This window comes from Cyprinus carpio, chromosome A17 (assembly GCF_018340385.1).
Source record: "Cyprinus carpio isolate SPL01 chromosome A17, ASM1834038v1, whole genome shotgun sequence".
Lineage (NCBI taxonomy): Eukaryota > Metazoa > Chordata > Actinopteri > Cypriniformes > Cyprinidae > Cyprinus > Cyprinus carpio.
Window position 1 is genome coordinate 4,663,144 of NC_056588.1, and position 22,448 is coordinate 4,685,591.

The following is a 22,448-nucleotide window of genomic DNA, read 5'->3' on the forward strand; positions in this document are numbered from 1 at the left end:
CTCAGAAAACATGGACATAGTTATAATTCAGTCCAAAATAGATTTTTGCCTAAAGGAAAAAAGTTCATTTTTAAAGTCATTTTTATTGCAATTTTGCATTGTGACATTTCAATGAAACTCAAGTAAAAACTTAACATTAAATATTTTAAATGTTTCCAGATCATGGTAGTATTTGTTTATACTCTCTTTAAGCCATATGGATTTAATCTTCTTAGAATAAAATAGTGGCATTACAATTTGAAGGAAAATACCGATATGTCCATATTTTGTCCTGAAAATACAGGAATGCATTTTTCTGCCAAATAAACAAATGAGGTTAAAATGTGCCCCTGGTTGCTTTTGTGAACTAGTTAATAAAGACAAAGAAATAGCAAGAATATTTCAAAACTTTATTAGAAATGAGAAGACCTCTTCTTATTTTACATAAAGATACAATGGCTTTGCTCAGGAACCTAATGCCTTCATTTCTTCATCCAGGAATCTGTAAATAAACTGAAGTCACAGGGAAGCAATTTTCACAATTTCATCATCGCAGTGAATTAATCGATGCCTACAGCATAAAATGTTCAACATCGTCTTATGGGTCATCACTCTAGACAGCTTGGGTTTAGGTTCCTAAACGGTTGAGTATATACAGTCTAAAGATGTGCTAATGCTTCTACCAACTTGACATAGAAAAGGAAAATTAATATACAAAGATGTACTGTTTAAAAATAATAAATCATTTTTACAGTTTGTGTAAAATGTATTTTTCAAATACATGGTTTTTGAAAGATCTATTTACAAAAGGAACAGTAAGAAACCCCTGGGCTTAACATACTTGTGTGAGAAGCAACTCGTTTATTTAATTGGTCAAGAACTCAAAATGAAAATGAGAATAAAGGATTAAATAATAAAGTACCAGAAAATCTGAAATGATCAAGAATGGGGAGGACAAAGCAGGTCACCAATTTCTGGTGTTCCATCAGGGGAGCTACGGGCCCAAATGGATAAAGAAAACGGGGGAAGATGTGGTTTACTGCACAGTAGTTACCCGAATTGTGACGTCACATTCAAAGGTTCAAGATGACCCAACAAAACTCTTTCTACCCCACCGACCGAACCGAAATGTGGGATGATTGTGATTATCATCTTGTAAAAAATACAAAAATGCTGTCCACGGACTGAATAAATATATTTAACAAGTTGCAAGATAATACTTTTATTTTACACAAAAATTTCAGCTTTAGAAATCTTTCATTAAATAACTAAACGGCTGTGATATATACTTTTTGAAATTTTCCATACTAAAATAAAAACTCTGCAATTACATATAAAAAGACAAAATACACTTGCAAAGGAAATTAGTCCACTGAAAACAGTTTGATCTCGTGTTCCACTGTAAACATGTTCTGTAGTTTTTTTGTTTTCATTTTCTTAAAAAGAGACAACAAAAATAGGTTTTGCATAATTCTCTGTGCTCGCATACTAAGACAGAAGTGGAAGACACCAGCTGCAGTTTTCAGTAAACTACATTTCCTTTTGCAATTGACTTTGTCCTACTTTTCCAAAATAGGGCACTCTGCTGTAGCACATGTACTTTGGCAGTTCTGATGGAACAAGCGCATTCCAATTGACCTTTCTTTGAATAACCATGTCCAGCTGGTTAAGGTGACCATTACCTAGGGATCTGAGACGATGTTCTTACCATGTTCTGATAGAGGAACGTATGACTGATTGACTACTGCATCCAAATTCAGTCCCTGCTGTGCAGAAGCAGTAAGAGGAGGTTCCTGTTCAGCGTTTGTAGAGAGCGAAGTGAAAAGTGCCATCGTATTCATTCTGGATGGATAAATTGTAAGCTCTGATTTCATAGATTACATTCAACCCTCACGTGGAGTCCGTTCCCTGGTGCGACAGCGAGCGAGAGGAGGCAGGATCAGTTTACAAAGTGCAGAATGTGGGAGTGGCCAATAGGGATCAGAGACGTGGAGGCGGTGAGCAGTCGAGTGCTATTGGCTGCTTGCTCTGGCTCGTCAGTATGCCAGTGTGTCTCCGTGGAGGCAGCAGGATGCTGAGAAGGCAGAGGCGGAGCGGGGCAGGGGCAGGGTGCGGGCGTGACATCACCTGCACTCGACGGCCACAGTGTTCTGCGTGGGGGAAGCTGAAGACGGGCTCATGCCTGTGTCGGACGAGCCTGATGATGTGGACGCTGTGGTGTGGGACACTGTTGATCAGAATTCAAAGGTCAATAAATCCCAAAGACCAGAAATTGAGAAATCTGACCAATTTTTATGAACACTAAATAGAATTTATTTATTTTTTTTTAAGAAACATAGAACAATAACAATCATAACTATTATTATTATTATTATTATTATTATAAAATGATTTATTTTTTTCATGTTTACGAATCGTTTGTGAATCCGGAGGAGAGTTTTCGGGAAGGTCTGTTTTACGTGTAAATTGCTCAGAATTTACTTCTATATTTACTGATGTTTCATGAATGAGGCCCATTAAGTACAATTTCCAAATTCTTTAGACCGGAACAGAATAAATAAGAAAACAATAACATTTTTAATGTCATTAATAATAATAATGTTATAAATAATAATCAATAAATACAAATTATTATTATAAGCAAATTTACCTTCTCTTTCCTTCTTTTTTAACCTTTTCCGCCTCCTGTCGATGGAAGCCACCTCAGACTTGAGTGACATGTAGTATTTCCTGATTTCCTGTAGCTTCTCTTGCAAGAATGAAATGCGCTCAGCACTTGACATGTTGTCCAGCTCAGCTGTGAAAAACAGAAGCAGGAAACAGTGAGGACAGGATGTAAAAGTCTCAGAGGAATTCATATGAGACTACAGACACTTCAGCTACAATCAAAATGTGTCGCATTAACTTTGGTAAAGTTTGTGAACTTACTCAACTGGCAGGACCACTTATGTGCGCGGGGGGAAGGGACGGACTGCTTCTCTTTGTGCTTGTCTTTGTCCATGTCTTTACTGTTGGGAGAAACCAGACCGGGCGACCGAGAAAGCTTCTGGCTCTTGGGTAAGCTGGAGTGCTTGACTGGGGTTAGCTTATTAGAGCTGTCCATGGCAGACAGGTCCTCACTGTCACTACTGTGTCCTGGAGACGTACAGAGAGAGATTTTATCAGGTTTGAGTCTAAGACAAAAAAATACCCATCATACACAATTAAAGCTATTATTGGTCACAAATAGAAATGAAAGCTAAAATGTTTAGCTATGAATGTGAGAAATGAAGCAGAGCTTAATCAGACAGCCAAGAGAAGTGTAACATCACATGACATCAGTCAAGTTAGCGAAACCATTCTCTGGTATCATCATCTTTGACTCTATTCTCTTTCCACCAACCTTTGATTAATCACATAGTTAGTGATAAAATTATATGGTTTAATTGTATAAACCTGACCTAACCTTCCAGGATAGGAATCGTAAGGAATAAAATAAAAATAAATTAATTAATTAAATAAAACAAAAACTTCAATTTCAGTCTATAGCAAACAACTTCTAGAAAAAGTAATCCCGGACTTGGACATCAATCCATAAATGCTTTCAAGGCTTTGAACTTGCATCAAAACACTCACCTGCTCCATTCTTCTCTGTTTTACATACAGCGCTTGAACGTTTCTGGCTGCGTTTCTGCTTCTTGGCCGACGAGCCAGTAGTGCAATCCAATAACCTTTTCTGACCTGAAAATGCAGATTAATAACAAAACAAATAAGAAAAACTCACAGAACAAAAGCAATCAAAAAAATAAATAAAAAATAAAGTCTTTGCCATAAAAATAATTAGGGCTGTGGAATTAATCGCATTCGATTGTCAGTAAAGCCGGTCCCATGATTAGTACTAAATCAGCATCACCTGCTTTCAGATTGAGCGGCTTTCAATACACAGAGCCGTAGTTCACTGACAAGCTAGGCGATATCACGTTTGAAATGAAATGCGATTCATCTACGATTATAAGGGCGATTTTGCGTAATTGTCAGTGAACTACGGCTCTGTGTAGTGAAAGCCGCTCAATCTGAAAGCAGGTGATGCTGATTTAGTACTAAACACAGGACCGGCTTTACTGACGAGATGCGCACGACAATAGAATGCGATTAATCGCACAGTCCTATAAATAATGCAAATCTAGTGATAGACAATATATAGATCTTGGTCAGGTTAGACACCACATTGAATTGAACACAGATGAAAACAAGGCTGTGAGGGATAGACTTACAGTTTTAAAAAGTGGCATGCAAGGTTATAAAGGTCCTAGATCACGTATCACAAATCAAAACTTTAAAAACTTTTTTTGTAGTTTTTGTCTTCTGAAAGATTTTTTGGATACACGTTTCATTAGCAGAACAATTGGTATCTTGTTAAATAACAATACAATCTATTGAATGCACTGTACCTCAGTCCCTCAGAGCCTCTTTGCACTCCTTTCAAAAATAATAGATAATGGAGTTACCCTGACAAAGGTCTATTGCTGATCATATCAATTATGCCAATAGTCAAATCGCATTTTTTTCCAATTCAAATGGTTTACTCTTTAAAACCAGGTTTCATCAAGCTTTCACCTACCTCTGTCCTTTCCATCTCTATCCTGCAGTGAGATGCTAGAATTGCTTGAACTTGCACTAGCATCAAAACTATGAGTTGACTCATTCTCCCCGAGCCCCTCTTGTGATTCTGCCACACTGTCCACTTCGATGGTGGTGTCGCTCTCACTCTTAGTGCTGTGAGATTCGTCCGGGCTGGGGGCAGAGGATGGGGAAAACAGCCGTGGAGGTGCCACTGCAGGCAGGACATGAGGAAGTTGGTGGGAAGGCTCTAGAGGTTGAGTTTTCTGTTCCTTCATCATTAACAGTAACTCTTCACCAGAGGGCCTGTCTTTCTCCTCTGGATCGTCAAGGTCCACTTCATGGCAGACCAGCGCTTCGGGGCCGATTTGAGGCATCATTTCCTCATTTGCGCTTGTTGTTGGATCCTCAAGCTCTGGGCAAGGAGGTTCTACTCTGAGGTGCACCTCTCTGGTAAGAGCGGGCATCTCAGATTTCATCTCGATATCTTTACTGGGAGATGATAATGTTGAAGAAGGGTGTTCCTCAGGTTTCTGCACCACCTCAGTCTTCTTCTCAGGATCAGGTTTCTTCTCCAGCGGTGGTGTTTTAACTAGAGAAAGCATCCTTCTTTCTTCTTCTTCTTCTTCTTCTATGTCCACGTGGGCTACCCTTTCTGGCGTTAGCTGTTCAGTGAATTTGAATTCCACTGCGGCATTTTGCTCTGATGGGCCGAAGTCCTCTGTTGCAGAGTCTGTGTCCGAGGTAATCTCCACATGTGTTGTTCTCTCTAAAGGACTATATGGCCTTTTCTGGGGGGTCTTCCCAGGTTGCAGAGGAGTGGAGGGTTCGTCTGTCTGAGTGTGATTAGCAGCAGCAGGTGTTTGTGTGGGAGTCTCTGATCCTGGTTCTTTCAAACGAGGCTTCTTCACTCTCGGTTTTGGAGATCCGTCATCAGACTCAACAGGGAGCAGGGATGTGTCTTCCTCAGGTTTACTCTCCCTCTCCTTAAAGTTGGGCATCGCCTGAGGGCTGCTGGGAAGTTCAGGCTCCGTCTGCACAGGTTCTGGAATTGTGCTCTCCTCTGGGAGATTCTCAGCTGCCTCTTGTTTTGCTGTCGGGGTAGGATAGGTTGTCTCTGTCCACTCCAACTTCTTCTCAGGGGATTCCTCACACTCACTATCATCTGAGGAGTTCCCTGAATCTAAAAACATGAATAAAAAGAAAATATCCATCGAAGTCAATGACCATGAAAATTAACTGTCAAGTAGGATGCTTAAAACTAGTGATGCACAGACGAGTTGGACAATACAAGCAATCATCTGTGTTTTCTGAGTCAACGTATCGGAGCCAATCTAATTTAAAAGGAGACGGGAAAAAGGCATTGGACAGTTAAAAACTTGTGAAGTGATGAATATGTCACAATTTCATGTGATTTTTTTTTTGCAGTTCAGCATGAGCTCACTGGTTTATATCTCTCAGTCATATCCAAATTAATTTCCATATGACAGCTGGCCTTTCATTTCATATTGAGAAACTGAGTTATAAAATATGTTAAAGAGTACAATCCTTTTACAATTCTTTTAAAGATGTGTTTTAAAGCAAGGTGGCAGAAAATAAAAACCATCAAGTAATCAATTTCAGCAGGTGTATTTCTATCAATCCAAAGGGATGGGAGCTGCTCTCACCATTAGATCCTCTATCCGAGTCATACATCTCAGAAGTTCTCCTCATTCGCCGACGAGGGGTACCTGTCCAAATATTTATAGTGTTAAAGCACTAGCCAAGGTCATGGTCTCTGGTAAATTCTGGTAAAATGTGTAGATTGAATACACTATTAGATGCTTTAGATTAAAAAAAAAACGTATGCCAAATGCCTGAATATAAGTGTAACTCATAACGTAGTAATGTTCATCAAAACCCACCAAGCCATTAATCTTACTATAGAAACAAGAATGTTTGTCATCACATGGCAAAAGGCTGGTTTCTGTTTCTTGTGACAGGGCAGTGGCACAAAATGTCGGCATGATATTACTACCATTCCAGTTATCAGACCTGAACTTCAGCTGCAAGATTACACAGGTTATAGACAGCTTTTGACATTCTTACCCTCTCCATTTGGCAGGGTAGAGGCATCTGTGGGCCTTGAGGTCTTGCTGCTGGATCGACCCTCGCTGCTGGGGGTCTTGGACACACTACGGGAGGTGCTGGGAGGGGTGGATTTGAGTGGAGGACGACCTCGACGTATCACTTGTTTGGCTTGTTTATCCTCCTCTCCATCTTCTTTATTCTATGGTGAAGGAGAGCACAAAAGATCATTTTTTTTTTCAAGGTTCTCAAAAGATAAATCTCATTTTAGTTTTTAAGACAGATTCCACTCACCTTCACTTTTTTCTTTTGTTTTCTCTTTGTTCCACCCTTGTCGACAGGCCATATTATTCGATCTGCCTTGATCCATTCATCATATCTGTTGCAGAGACAAAATGCCTTGAATAATACTGTCATCATGCACAAGGTGAACAATAAATAAACCTTTCAGTCTTCATGAACCATTCTAATCCTTTTAAATGAATAACGGACATTTAATGCATGCTGTGAGTTCTGAAATCTAACCAATGAAATAACATATATTGGAATCTCTAATGGTAACAGACTAAAAGGTTATGACATTGTGAAAATTGTGAAATTGAAGCAGAGGTTAATCAGACAGCCAAGAGAAGTTTAACATCACATGACATCAGTCAAGTTAGCGAAACCATTCTCTGTTATCATCATATTTAACCCCATTCTCTTTTAACAAGCCTTCAATTTTCAGTAGAACTGAACAGTATATACAGTGGGGGGGGATTATTTGATCCCCTGCTGATTTTGAAAGTTTGCCCACTTACAAAGAAATGAAGGGTCTGTTATTTTTATATGGTTTTTTTTTTTTGGTTGGTGGAGGAATATTATCAAAAAAATAATGTAGTTATTTAGTAATTATAGTCTTTTCAAATGACAAGTAAATTAAACATTAAAAGTGCTCACCTAGTATTCCAGCCGTAGTAATGCACCAGGTAAAGAACCTCTCCGTTATCTGTCTCTGTGTTCCTGATGTTAGCTTCATAGATTTTCTGTGTCTTCCCCTTGCCGTATCTCACTTTGATTTTAGTGCCGGTCATAGAATGCTCAGAGTCCTCACAGTCGTCATCCCCCTCCCTCTCATCTCTGTAAACGAAACCTGAACAATTAGATTCTTCATCCACACAGAGATTTTTAAAGGACCATATCATAGAAAACAGCACTTTTGTTGTTTGTGGCAAGTAAGATTTGGGGTCAGTTAATTATTTTATTCAGAAAGAAAGCATGCATCGTTCAAAAGTGTCAGTAAAGACATTTACAATGAAACAAAAGATTTTTAAACACATGCTGTTTTTTTGGACTTTCAAAATGTATCAATGAATACTAAAAATGCATCACAATTTCCACAAACATTAAGCAGGATAACTGATAAGAGATGTTACTTGAGCACTAAATCAGTATATTACAATGATTTCTGAGGGATCATGTGCATTTTAAGATATAGTAATAAAGCTGAAAATTCAGCTTTGCCATCACAGGAAAAAATTATGTTAATATAATAAAATAAAAAAGTTTTCTGTTAATTTGCAATAGTATTTCAAAACATGACTTATGTTTGATTAAATAAATGCAACCTTGGTGAGCATAAGATCATTTCTTTCTTCAAAATAATATATATTTTTGTTTTTTTATTAAAAAAAAATATATATATCCAAAACTCAAAATCTCCCCCAGCCCACCTATAGTTTATAGAAACTAAGCTGCAAATTTGTTCATAAATTACAAACCCCCCTGCCGTCCCTATCACAAGCACATCAATGTATTATCACCCATATTTACATATCAGCCCATAAATGGCAAAGTGGTGCACTCTGACGAACAACAAGAAATAATTTTTTTCAGGCACTGAAGACCCCTTTGGCAATTTTAACAAGTTATTTGAAGTCCAACTGTAAATATATTAGTTTAAAATTAGACTTTGAGTAACAAAATAAAAATCTCAAAAAAAGGCCCCTTTCAAGAAAATGTCTCAAAGAAAAGTCTAAGTAACTCTGAAATTACTAATGACATAACACCATTTCCCCTGTTTAAATGCAGAGATTAATCAGACAGCCAAGAGAAGTGTAACATCACATGAGATCAGTCATGTATGCGAAACCATTCTCCAGTATCATCATTTCTCAGTCTGCTGAAACAGGTTCAAATCCAGAATTTCAAGCCTAATCACATGCATTACAGTTTTCTTATCAAATGCACCACAAGAGAACCATTCCAAGTTTAAATGACATTTGGTACAACATTACAGGATTATACCATAAAAACATTTAACAGGTTAAACACAGATAATGCTGACATACCGGTCCCTGAGTCTGGGTCTCTCGCCATCTTCTTCCTCATCTTCATCATCCTCCTGTTCTTCATCATCAGTATCTTTATCAGACTCCTCAAGGCGGTGGCTGCGACGTTTCCCAGGGGTCTCCCCATCGGATTTCTTTTGCTCCTCTCCGCTGTTCTCTCCTTCAGGTCGCATCTCCTCCTTTTTCTTCTCCTCCTTTGGTTTCTCCTGCTTCACAGGCTCCTTCGCCTCTACTTTCACAGGGGTTACTGTACACCGCCGCCGGCCCTGAAGAATCTCTCCACTGTTTTATTTAAATTAAATTTAAATGTATATTAGATTAAGTTTTTTTAGCTAGTTTCTAACAAGAAAATTGAAGGAAGGAAAAAAAAAAAAAAAAAGAAAAAAATTTATATACATACATTCATATGTATGTATATATGTGTGTGTGTGTGTGTGTGTGTGTGTGTGTGTGTGTGTGTGTGTGTGTGTGTGAAGTTCCCTACACAAAACCAGAAAAAGAAAAGCAAAAGCAGCAAATTACAAACACAAAATAAAAAATAAGTTAATTTATTCGGCTACAGTAGGTTTATTAAACGTAGTAAGAAATATTTCAGAAATTGATTACACTGTATAATTAAAACACTGCATAGTCTTCACTGTAATAATCAAACATGAACTGATTCTTATTAAAGATCCAAAAGTGATCCAGTCAAGTGCAGTGAGTGATTAACATTAATAATGACAGACAGCAGCAGGTAAATTAGACTGCAGGCCCTTTAAGACCAACTGTATGGATCCAATATACTGAAACACATCCGGTTTTCACCCAACTGTTTACATTTATTTAACACATTACCGACTATGTTTATGTAAATACGCCACACAATGGGCATTTTGACAATTGTGTGCATATTTGACCATTCAAGCACGAAAGAGCTCTGTTTTCGCGATCACATGCTGTCTGAAAAGGGCTTTCAGTGCCGCCGCTTGTCAGCGCGAGCAGCAGATGGAGTTATTTTTCACTGCTTATTATGCTTAATAACTTTATTAAACATCATCATGTCACAAATGCGCAATCGCATGCTGTCTGAGTCACTTTCTGAGTGTGAGTGTGTGTGCAATTTTTTTTTTTTTTACTGCTTATTGCATTTTACTATCAAGTGCGTCCCACTCTTTATTTCCTCATTCATGCATGGGTCCTTATCACTCAAAGGTGTATATAACTTTTAAGTACTATGTTACGCAGATATTTTTGCATACTGTGGAATACACAATATAGCAAAATCTCTAACGATAGATACTTTATTCTGTGGTAACCGCCCAGCCCTACTACTAATGTTCAAAAACAGAAACAGTTATATAGTTCAACATTTTAAATAGTCGTTATTTTGTAAATATGCATAAATAGGAATGAGATTTGAGAGTCCGTATGAATATTTGTAGCAAATAATGTAAAAAAAAAAGCACCATAAAAAGTGTCCCATACAAGTTAATGCACTGTATTCAGAGTCCTCTAAAGACTGTAAACTAACTGAGTGAGAAAATAATTTGAAATATATATATTTTTTTTTCCCACTGAGAATCTTGCTCAACAGTCATGGTCACCATTCACTTTTATTTTAAGGAACCAGTGAAACACATGAGAGTGAGTTTTTATTTTTAGGTGAACCGTTCCTTTAAATGCAGAATGTTTTCTGGTTTAAAACCCCAAATAACAGACATGCCTTTTCACAAGTCAAAGAGGCGCATCAGACAGCCAAGAGAAGTGTATCATCACGTGACATCTGGTCATGAAAGCGAAACCATTCTCTACTATCATCATGTGCATTTCCTCCAATTCATTCAAGGACAAAAAACATTTGTAATGTAAGAGTTTTTGCTCTGCAGCTGGCAGAGCAGCCCAACAGAAAGACAGACAGACACTCACCCTGGGCGAGCAGATATCTTTGCATCCCTTTTCGCTCTCAGCATCTGACTCATCAGCGTCTGCCGCAGGTTTTTCCTCGCTAGTTCCAAGCTCAGCTGTAACCTGCTGCATCATCTCATCTGGGTCTTCACTCTCTTTTTTCACAGTCTTAACGCACTGCACTTCCGGCTGGCGGTCTGGCCGTGGCTCGTTGTGGTGCACTGTCCTGAACTGAATCTGCGCAGAGCGACAGTACTCCTCAAATCCGTATAGGTACCTGAGGTTCAAGCCAAAGTAGAAGTAATGTTATATTTAATCACTAACAATATTATCAATGGGAGTTATTTTCAACAAAGTGAAAATATAGGCTTCTCCAAAGGTTTTTTTTTTTAACTCAAGCAGAGGTTAATCAGACAGCCAAGAGAATTTTAACATCACATGACATCAGTCAAACTAGCGAAACCATTCTCTGTTATCATCATATTTAACCCCATTCTCATTTAACAAGGCTTAAATTTTCATTTTTTCTTTAACCATTACATGAGTTTAGATTTAAGATTTTTTTAACAGTGCAAAAAAAGTCACCTTCAAAGTGGAAAATTGTCTCCATTTGCCAACAACACAAAAAGTGTGGCTGCTGAGTAAACAAATATAGTCCTGTACAGCAGGAATTGCAAGAGCATGCACTTACTTTCTGTAGGCTGTTTTCACATTGTATGAGGCAGCAGAGTTCAGAACCGGGATGCCAAGATCCATGTAGATCTGTTTCCAAATAGAGCCACTTTCAATCTAAAGAACAAAATAAATCATCTCATTACACAAGTCTTTTGATGACTAAAAGCACTTATTCTTGCTGGACAGAGCTGGTAGTGTCATGCACATTTGTCTACCGCACCCTGATCAGATCAGATAGCTTAAAGAAAAATGACATCACTCGAACAAGCACAACCGTTTTCCCAATTATCACCTCTCCTAACTTCCAAATATAATCTCCTCAATAACATTCACAGAACATGCATTTGATAAACAAGCAATTTTTTTTAACTCAGTCCAGTTCCGTGATCCTCATAAATTCAATCAGTGGCTACTTTTGCTTCATATTTTTGGCAAGGTCTCACTTCCCACTTGCCGAATACAATAAACAGATGGTGGGAACACTGAGAACACTCACATTGTCACAGCCTCCGTGAACATGCACCAGTCGGAAGAGCTTGAAGAGGTTGAGATCCTTGTAGCCAAGCACTGGAGGTTTGTTAATTGGTGTCCCTGGAAGGAAAGCAAAGGAACAGAGAAGCGTTAAACTGAAAATGTGCCTTGCAGAACTGGTCATGAGATTCGTCTATGAAAAAAAATAATAATAATTTAACTTTTGAAGCCACACGCACACACACAAAGACTATAAAAAGACATCCACCATGATATACACCAAGTAGTCGCCCCCACTGTTAATCCTCATTCCCATAGTGATTATAGCTCAACTGGTGGTGTGCAGGCATTACCTCTGTCCTCCATAAACTTGTAGAGCTGCTGTAGAAAGTGATCCCTTTCTTCTGGATCTGGCTCATCATCAGGCTGTTTAAGAGAAAGTAAGAACAACATGAATTTGAAGTTCTGCAAGTGTGGAATTATCTATTATAATCTTCCTTAAAATCATATGTCACATAATTAATAATGTAGTTTTCTCCATGGATTTCCCGTTGATTACTGACTGAGGATCCTCTCTGTGACAGTTTTGCACAAAACACCCTATAAAACATGATTATGACATGCAAATTAAACTTTAAAAAGATCATTTGTATACAGAAATGCTCAAATCCACTGTAAGCAGCAAATGGGAATTGTGAGGAATTTAACAACTCTGATTTCTGGTTCCTTATTGATTCTATTAACAACTCTTACTTAAATGCAATTCCTATTTACAGATTAAAGGGGAGGTCTAATGCCGTTTCATGCATTCAGAGTTATTTACACTGTTAAGGAGTTGGATTCTCATGCTAAGCATTGCCAAAGTTTCAAAAAACGATTTGGACATATAACAGAGTATTTTTGTGCCAAATACACACTTCCGGGTTTCTTCTTTTTTCGATCGTGGCTCTTCATTACATAATGAAGGGTGGAACTCTTTATATGGACACTTCTCCCGGAAGAGTGCGCCCATCGACACGCTTCATTCGGCAGTGCTGCACGGGACTTGCTCGGGAAGAATGTCTCCAAAGAAGTGTGTTTTTGGTTGTAAGGGAAAGATAGCCTTGTTCAGCTTCCCGAAGAACCCAGCGTTACATAAACAGTGGATGCAGTTTGTTTTTTTGGGGTAGCAACGGAGTTTTACAAGTGTGTTTGTTGATGAACATTTTATAAACAAGGCCCAGTTCGACGGTGGATTTGCACATCGTATGATACTCAAATATGAAGCAGTCCCAGCTATAAAAGATCCCGGTCATGATTCGGAACTGCAGACAGTAAGTGAAACTGTGTTTTGCTGGCAATCGGGCAACTGCTCGTCACTCTTTATCTCTGCCCACAGCGCACCTCCAGGAGCTCGGCTGTTTTCAGAGAGAATCATAAAGCTGTATCTTTCTTTTATAAATAGGAAAAACTAGGGCTACACAATTAATCTAATTTCTAATCGCGATTACAATTATGGATGCCACAATTACGTAATCGTTCAAAGTCCACAAGTTATTCTGTGTGCTTAAGATGTGTTTTTTTTCTTTTTACATGTTATCTTGAGGGTTTTTCCATTGTTTTAATTTTAGTTTTAGTACAATACCATTCATATTTTTAGTTTTTTTTAATAATTTAAAGAAACCAATCCAATGTATAGTTGACATTGAGGCTTAATAATATAGAAAATCACTAAAAGTTTTTCAGTTAGAGGGTTTTCAGCTTATTTTCATAATTTCAAAATACGCCATGCAGTTGCATAAAACAATGGTATAAATTTCAAGTGAATAATCAACAATTATGATTTTTGTCATAATCATGCAGCTCTAGATAAAAAAACTAAAGACTTTTTGGAGATATGAAGGAAGCAATACTACTTTACAGATACTCAAGATTACCATGAGATTGGGTGAAACTGTGTGTTAGGTCACCATTAAAAAAAAATTATATATATCCACACTTTTTTCAATACACCACTTATTTAAAAAGTCTGTTTTGATGTTCATCTTTAAATACATATTTGTGATAAGAACACCCAGTCAGTAATTACACAAATTTAAGTCTCACTAGCCTTACGTATACCACACCGCAGCAGTTGTCAGAGTTGGATGTGACTGAAATCGAGTGAGTCCACTCCTACTGATTCATAAGTGTTTTTGATTTATCAAAATCAGCTCATAAAAGTCATTAGTTTCTGAATGGAATTACACTGATCATACCATGTTTGTAGTTGCATACACGCATACATAAAACAGCAGTAATGGAAAACAATGACATTTTAAAGCATTTTAGTACAGGCATTTTACAGAAAGAATGCACAATCAAGAACTATAATGGTCAGGCAACCATATTAAATATAAAGATAACAAATGGAATATTACATTCACAATATAGCAAACATATGGATTTAAACAGCAATATATTTAAACTATCAAATGCACTAATTTTCAAACCAGTCAAATTACACAGGGCTTCCTTAAGACCGATTAGTTGGCAACCCACCAACTAGTTGATTTAAAAAAAAAAAATGTGTAGTTTCTCACATACAAAGTTTAAACAGAATCCTAGAGCTGGTTTTCTCAAGACAAAATTCATCAATAAGAAAAGCAACCTATCATTTCCAACTAATTTATCCACTTATCTTTTCACATGCTGGCCTTATAATTGTGCAATATGCCCGACCTTCTCCAGCTAGGAGAGAAGACTCTTTGAGATGAGCTCAGCCCCACCCACCATCAGAACTGGCACACCTCCACTGGGCCAATCCCGCAGCCTTTTCACAACCAAAGGATCGAGCAGTTGCCATGGGAACATGTCAGAAAACCAAGCAAATGGCCATTTGTCCAAACTCGGGGAGCAGGAAGAATGAGACATTGTTGTCCAGAGCTTGGGGGCTTTCCTAAATGCTGAGACCATTCAGTGGGCTTAATCAAGGTGTACGAGAACATAAGATGTAAAGGGAAGCGGGAATGTCTTCACAAATCAACATAAATGCCAACACTGGGATTCTCTCAATCGATACTGGTCATAAATGGCCTCATATTGCTTCAGTACGCCTTCAATCAGAGAAATCACTACAAAACTACATGCCAATCACTGAGCCCAAGAAACAAGGGTCCAAGCAAGAGCATAAAGTGAAACACAGAGTCAAAAAGTTTGAAAGACAAGGCTGCAATTTTCCAACACCACTGTATACATCAGTAGCACACCAAAATCTTTTCATCATTTGACCAATAATGTTTACTTTTGTAAGAAAACCCATTTCAAAATAAAGAAATGGAAATGAGAAAGTAATACTGAAGTCTTACTTCCTCTGGTTCTGGCTCCTTCTCCGCCTCTTCGCCCTCTTTGCCTTCACCATCCTCATCATTGTCTTCTTCATCACTGCTAGAGGATTCAAGAATCTCACTCAAGTCCACTTTCCAGTTGTCAGGGACCTGTCTGGCCTGTAGAAAGTGATGTGCTGCTTCAAACCCTGGTAAGATATAACAAGAAAGAGAGCATAAGAAATCATACTTTGACCGGGAAACATTTAAGTCAAAAAAGGGTCAGCTGATCTTGGGTCTCGAACCTTTCCTGTTTAAGCGCTCCGGTTTGGAGAGGGTGCCAATGTTTACTTCCTGAACATCTTTGCGTGCCACTGTGTGACTGCAGAACACAAACAGTGATAAACCAGAGATGAAACAAAAATATGAAAACATTACAATGTCTTCTTATTAAACAAAAAATTAATATCACTTTAAAAGCAAAATATCAACATTAAAAATCCTGTACAATGGCTTAATGAGCAAAGCTAACAGACATGGAATAAAGGAAACAAACATCACTTTGACCTCATGGGGTCTTAAATGTCAAAGACGCTTTTCAATGTTACTCACAATTTGGAATCTGCAAATGATCGCACTAAACATTGGTCCTTTTTGACAGTTAGGTCATCATTGCAGCTTGGAGATATCACCCAAATCGGAAAAAAAAAATATTAAAACTCTTTCAAAAATAAAAATAAAAAAATAAAAATAGTGAAACATCAAGTCTTTACCAACATAGGAGTACCATAATCAATTAATTCATTATTAGAACTGAAAGGCTTGAGTCTTCATTGACACACATTCAATTTGAAAGATCTATTCTGTTTGCAACATCTTTTTCAATTCAAAAGTTCAATTCAATACATAACCTTTGCAACTACCAAGGCAACAAACTGTATCAAGTACTATCCAACAGCAACAACACAACATCTCCTGAGTGGCTCTGTCTATATTCTTTAAAAATATTCTCATGCCATTTCATGTTCCAAACCAGTACGTGCAGCTTTTTTGTGGAACATATTTTACAGAGCCCAATCGTTTTCATACAACAGTTTCAGACACTTTAACATCAGTGTAATATCAGTGAACAACTATCAGTCTGTTTCCCAAACAAAGTAATCGCATGACTTCATAGGACTGCTCTCACAGCCATAGAGACTATGTTTTTGCTGATTTGACGGTCCGACAACCTGTCACTAAGAACTGTTGTTGTATGGAAAAGCTGTGTGAAGATTTAGCAAAATATTCTCTTTTTGTGTTCCAAGGACAAAAAGCATGTAAGCTTAAACAGCATGAGGGTGAGTAAATAATGACAATTTTCAGAAATCACGTTACTCCATGCATAGCAGTCTCTCTAGCTTGTTTTAAAATCCTATACTTAAGATGTTGGAATTGAATCAAGGACTCACCAGGACATAGTGCCAAGAATCACTATCTGAGCCACTCTGAACACAGGCAACTTTCCCCAGAAGATCATCATTTAGCCTCCTCCTGTCATCGTCATCATCTTCACTCGATGAAGACTCCTTTTCATCATCTGCACTGCATTGCATCAAACAGAGCACTAACATTTGAAACATGCTCCCTTTTCACATTCAAACACTGATCAGAAAAGCTAAACTGCATTTTTACATACAGGAAAATGAATAATGGAAACTGAACAATAATGTTGCCAAAATAATGCTTGTTCCAGCTCAGGTTCCAACTGGGAATCAGGATATTGTGCGTTCTTTAATTCAAAGCATGTTATTTGTTATTTATAAGGACCTTAGTGTAACAGCTTGAGAGCACAACAAAACTGAAGCGTACTATAACAAGCTCAGTATGAATTATGCTATTGCACTTATACATCAGAAGTCATTTACATATAGAAATCTTAAGGGTACATTAGCAACAGTCTGTTTAAATATAATGGATGAAAAAAAAGGGTAAAAATTATCATATAAAACAAAGCTAGAACTGTTGGGTGCAAGAACCCATGATGTGGATTGAGAGGAATTTAACAAAGAATAATATTCAGATATATTTGCTGCATAAAGTTAGATAGCACAAAGAGGTAATGACCGTAAATACTTACACTGCCTGAGAAGACCTTCTACCTCGATTTGTCTTCTTTCCAATGACTGGAGTGCCAAAGTGCTCTGGGTTAGTCAGGGGCAGCTGGTCCAAAGTCTGTTATAGAGAGAAATGGCCAGAAAGAAATATTAAGAAAATAAATGAGAGGGAAAAAATAGATTAGTGATAGTGTTAACCATAGACACCTTAACACCTCACCTCACTCTCTGCAAAATGTCTTTCGCCTTTAAGACACAGTGAAGTTCTTCTAAGGGTTTTCTCATCTCCGTCATCAAAAACTGCAATGAAAATGAGAAAAGAAAAAAACTCAATCAACTAAAATCATCCAATAGGGCTTGAGAGGGGTCCAATAAGAGCAACTCATGGGAGATATAGTCAGCTATGTCTGTACGTACCCACAGTGTACCAGCTGGCATCTGTGAGTTTGCTGATGACAGCTTCGTTAAGTCTACCCTCTGGGCTCTTCACTTCCACTGTTGAGCCAACCTGAGACCAGAGATGCATAACATTATGACTTTTCATGCAATAAACTGTTGTTGCACCAATAGAAAGCAATTTAAAGTTTTCTTTTATAATTAAACATTATCTACGTGCTACAATATAAAGCACTTTTGCCTTATAATTAAGAGAGTGAACAAGGTGTACAGTTTCTTGAAACAACAATCAAGCCCTAACTGTACTTTTTTTACACAGAATTATCATGTTAAATGCCAATTTAGAGAGAACAAAAAATTGGCTATGTCAAGTGAACAAATGAAGTAGTTGCCATTCGGCCAGTTACTGTATTATAACATAATACATGACCTTAATCACATTGTAAGAAAAACTGAAACAAGCTCTTCTTGTATATAAGGTTTGATTGACACAATGACATGCACTGTTGGTCACAAATAATGCAAGTAAAAAAAGTAAAGGGTTTTGGCCTGTAAGAAACAACAGCAAGTTAATTTTCTCGGTACTAACAGGCATGGAAGAAAGTTCAGTTTGAACATGGCTACAACTGAGCAGTATCTTCTTATAAGTGTTGCATGAGTAAGAAATAACCAGACGCTTTTTAAAAATACATTATAGGAAACTTGATTTGAAGTAACTGCAGAGTCAGTGTCCAAAAGTGTCTCTCTTACCCTTAAGGGTCCTTTGACTTGGTCATCTTGGACAACTTGTGAGGTGCTGTCTCCTTTAAGCACAACCTGCAAACAAAAACGGTACAAAATATAGAAAAAGATCACCAAAGCATGATGGTGTGAACAACACAGATGGGAAGACAGTAGCAAGTATGGTTCAGTGAAGGTGAAGTAATCTGCTTGTGTAACAGATGTCACGTTCTTCATGATCTCTCTCAAACAAGCTTCTTAGTGAGCATCTACATACACCGTCAAGAGCAACTAAGAATATTCTTGCAAGAATCTGCAACACAAACTTCAGGCATGTGTTGCTCCATTTTACCCCAGGCTGTCGTTTCAGTCGGTTAAATACCCAAAAATGGCCACAAACCAAGAGAAAACAAAACACTGATGGAGTACAACAAGGTTTTAAAAAAAACTGAAGTGCGTGGATTAACATCAAAACAACATACTTATGACTGGTAGCTGCCGATCCAAATAAAGCCATTTGTAAGCTTACTGTTTGTTCTCACAAATTGAATGAGTTTTCATCTTACTGACTACTCTAAATAGAAAGACGGACATTTGCACAGATGATACTTGAATGGTCTGTGGAGCTAGTACACAAAGCAGGATCATCACCTCCTGGTTTTCCTTTGAGAGCCTGCTTATGTTACTAAACCTTGCAGTGTGAAGTGCATCAAACACATCTGCATTAAAGCAACACAACCCTTTTATAATAACAAATCTGTGCATAGTCACCAGCAGAAAATGACACTTTTGTTTATCCTTTGTCATCTGACACTGGCTTGACAGATAAGATGCACTGCACTCTGAACTGACACAATTTTTTTTTTTTTTAAACTTACAGAAAAAGCTCTAAAATGATTGTAAGATGATTAACGATGCACATTTCAAGAACGGTTTAATGGGGACAAAGTTTAGAAAACAAGTTTCACAGTGTTTTTTATATATATACTATATGGCAAATCTTAATTGTTTGATGCTTATACTGTTGAAAAACAAACTGTGTTATCGCCCAGTGATATAAAGTTAGATATATAGTACACAACTTTTTCTGCCTGTACAGTATACTCAAATATAACGATATATACTATATATTAAATCTCAACTGCTTGATTGTTTAAAATCACAAAACGTAAACTATATTGTCGCTCAGCGATATATTTAAAATGACTGATAGCTGGCAATGCACGTCAAGAACTATTTAACAGGGACAAAGTTTTGAAAGTATAAGTTTCAAAGCGATATATACTATATAGCAAATCTTAACTGCATGACTGAGTGATGATCATCACAAAATGTTAAATATATTATCACCCGGCTATACTCTGCTAAATTGCGGCTATAAAGCATGAAGATATTAGGATATTACAGACATTACAATCATGATTTGGTGTAAAGCTGCTTTGAAACAAAGTGCTTTGTGAAAAGCACTGTACAAATAAAACTAACTTGACAAGATGAATGGATAGACTTATATCAGATTGATTAAACTTACCTTAACTTTCAAAATGCGTTTAACAGTCTTGATTTTTGCCTCGCAGAAGGCACCGCGGTACTTCGCGCTCACATCCGTCCCCACAGTCAGGTAGGCAGGTTCATCTGCTACCTGTGGACAGTGTAAATATTATTAAGGTGCACAGACAAATTCATACCAACACTTTCTTTCTGCATATTTACGCTTATATAAAGCATGTGCAAAAACATCTAAGAATACTTTAAGAAGTAACAGCATTCAAATGTTATGAAAATTACTATTTTGGTTATTCTGAAAGCACTTATACAGTCTGACTACCTCAATCATTGAACTACTGAGCTTTTATCGTCACAATTTCTATAAAAGCCCCATTTATTCATTGAAGTGTTTTGTTCCAGATGCATGTTGGGCTTCATTTAGGGAGGCGTCGCATATCACAACTGCAGAGGATCACAGACTCACCTTCATCTTGATGGCTATTTGAGGGAGTCCAGCTCGATTGGTTTTGACTGCTGAAACAGAATAACATACACGCATAAAGAAACAACAGAGTCACGATCTGGCGCCATGTGCTAAAAAAAAAAAACGTGTCATATGTATACGTGTGAAGGATTTGACAGCACAAAACAAATACACACAACAGAGAAAATGTTAAAAGAGCTAACGCGGCTAGCCAGTACTCGTCCTTCTTTCTTCCTTTCAAAACGATCAAATAAACAATACCAACCCCTTCAAAACACAGCTTCAACTGCCTCACCGTGACTTTACCTCAAATCTGAGGCACTCACGATGTGTTGATGGTGTAAAAAACAAAGCACAGAGTCACTAAAGGAAAACATAACCCCTTCAAACCCTGCGTGTTTCCTTCCCGCTTCACTCACTGTGTCTCTGTGTGTGTGTGTGTGTGTGTGTGTGTGTGTGTGTGTCACGTCGCCATCATAGCTCACACACCGTCCTGCACCATGTCAGCCCCTCCACCATCCACTAACCCCACATTTCCCTCACTTAACACTGTATTTGCGGAGGCATTGAGTTCGAAGAACGTAAACCTGACAGCTATGACGGTTATTGACGCCTGTCAATCAAACTGTGGCGGTTAAGCTAAATATAGTGAAGCTGTTATGGCGATTTAAACTGTTCGTCGGTTTAGTTCCGCAACAAATATGTGAGGCGACTTTTCCCTTCAGACTGAGTTGCAAGTTTTGGGCTATAAACCGGTCGGTTTTGAGTGATTCGTTAAAGTAAAATTCGTCGGCTAAATCCCGGATCCTGTGAGAAAACAAGCCGAATAACGTTAGGCTCTGCCATTCAAATTTTTTTTCTCTTCGTCGCCTAAATACCTCCGCTGGAAACCAAGCAAAAACGGCAAATATGACTGGATTACTAGCGAGTTTAAATAAGACGGGTGTGAATATATATGGGTTTAATGAAGCGAGATCGGTGTTTGAATGTTGTGTGGAAACATAAATGTGTACTTACATGCTCCTATATGACTGCCTCTCAGCTCAGCATTCGACTAGGTTGCAAAGGCATAGACGAAATAAGCTGTTGAGCTGAGGTTGTGTTTCTCGGATCCCTATTGGCTGCCGGGACCACAGTGTGCAAATTCCGAGCATTGCGATTGGCTGCCCGCTAAGCAGAATCCTATTGGTTAAGCTAAAGCGCGTAACCTGATTGCTCAGTACGAAAGAGGCGCTGCGAATTATCCTCTCTCATTGGTGTTCTTTGATTCTCACTCTTTGCAAATACAATAAATCCATCCTGGCCTCCGATTGGCTACATGTTTCCTGTTTTGCGGTGTCCGCGGTTCTGATTGGTCGAATTGACTCCGAAGCGTCCCGACTGCGAATCCCATTGGCTGGAGAGATGTATGCGAACAGAGCTTCATTTCAGAGGGAAAGCCTCCGCTCAGTCTGCGCGTGTCGAAGCGAAGAGAACCTTCGCCATTTTGTACCCAACGTAATTATTTTCGCATTCTGGACTCGGAGCCCGTGAGATTTCGCGGTGAGCCCCGTGACTCCTTTCGTCTGCTTCTTTACTCAGACCGAGTAACCTCAGCATCGTTAGCTTAAATGTGTTCTTTATGTGATTTGTATTACAATTGTTTTACCACTAAATCGTTTTAGATGCGGTCGTGTAGAAAAGGTCAATTGAAGGCAACGGTAATGGCGTCTTTATGTCGTCGCTCCGGAGAGCGTGACGTCAGGGGTTTGTTAACCACGTGACGTGACCGGAACAGTGCGCCACAGTAAGCACGTGAGACAAGTTCAATGCTTATTCACTGACACCTGCGTGATTTCAAATTATTATGTATGATTACAGTGTTACTGAAATACTCACTTAACGTGACATTGAAGTATTGTGATTCTGAATCAGAAATGGAATAATAGAGCATTTTGCCTTGGTATTTTAATGCATTAAGGGTGTTTATGAA

General features: G+C 38.1%; 1 protein-coding gene and 5 non-coding genes across 10 annotated transcripts; all 6 read right to left on the reverse strand.

Moving 5' to 3' along the window:
* Positions 1-374: 374 nt before the first annotated feature.
* LOC109108057 (AT-rich interactive domain-containing protein 4A-like) lies at positions 375-21,686 on the reverse strand. Of its 5 annotated transcripts, none has more exons than XM_042773634.1 (25): positions 21,494-21,686; positions 20,477-20,523; positions 20,036-20,146; positions 18,535-18,600; positions 17,806-17,896; positions 17,609-17,688; positions 17,412-17,506; positions 16,744-16,876; positions 15,905-15,984; positions 15,598-15,674; positions 15,335-15,501; positions 12,362-12,434; positions 12,034-12,128; positions 11,554-11,651; positions 10,884-11,139; positions 8,976-9,241; positions 7,585-7,764; positions 6,940-7,024; positions 6,667-6,847; positions 6,246-6,308; positions 4,580-5,761; positions 3,595-3,699; positions 2,908-3,114; positions 2,630-2,776; positions 375-2,206 (listed from the first exon to the last, which is right to left on the reverse strand). In XM_042773634.1, exons 2-25 carry the CDS (start codon positions 20,480-20,482, stop codon positions 2,103-2,105), a joined length of 3,948 nt encoding a protein of 1,315 aa, XP_042629568.1. In that variant the 5' UTR covers positions 20,483-20,523; positions 21,494-21,686; the 3' UTR covers positions 375-2,102. The 5 variants fall into 5 exon arrangements, with proteins under 5 accessions (XP_042629568.1, XP_042629567.1, XP_042629566.1 ...); XM_042773633.1 differs by having other exon boundaries at positions 20,477-20,526; XM_042773632.1 differs by lacking the exon at positions 21,494-21,686 and adding an exon at positions 20,966-20,993 and having other exon boundaries at positions 20,477-20,526.
* LOC122148466 lies at positions 3,258-3,339 on the reverse strand. Its single transcript, XR_006162395.1, has one exon. It is a non-coding gene; the product is annotated as a small nucleolar RNA SNORD53/SNORD92 (small nucleolar RNA).
* On the reverse strand, positions 7,256-7,337 carry LOC122148465. Its single transcript, XR_006162394.1, has one exon. It is a non-coding gene; the product is annotated as a small nucleolar RNA SNORD53/SNORD92 (small nucleolar RNA).
* Positions 8,719-8,800, reverse strand: LOC122148467. Its single transcript, XR_006162396.1, has one exon. It is a non-coding gene; the product is annotated as a small nucleolar RNA SNORD53/SNORD92 (small nucleolar RNA).
* On the reverse strand, positions 10,701-10,783 carry LOC122148469. Its single transcript, XR_006162398.1, has one exon. It is a non-coding gene; the product is annotated as a small nucleolar RNA SNORD53/SNORD92 (small nucleolar RNA).
* On the reverse strand, positions 11,268-11,349 carry LOC122148464. The gene has a single exon (XR_006162393.1). It is a non-coding gene; the product is annotated as a small nucleolar RNA SNORD53/SNORD92 (small nucleolar RNA).
* Positions 21,687-22,448: the final 762 nt, after the last annotated feature.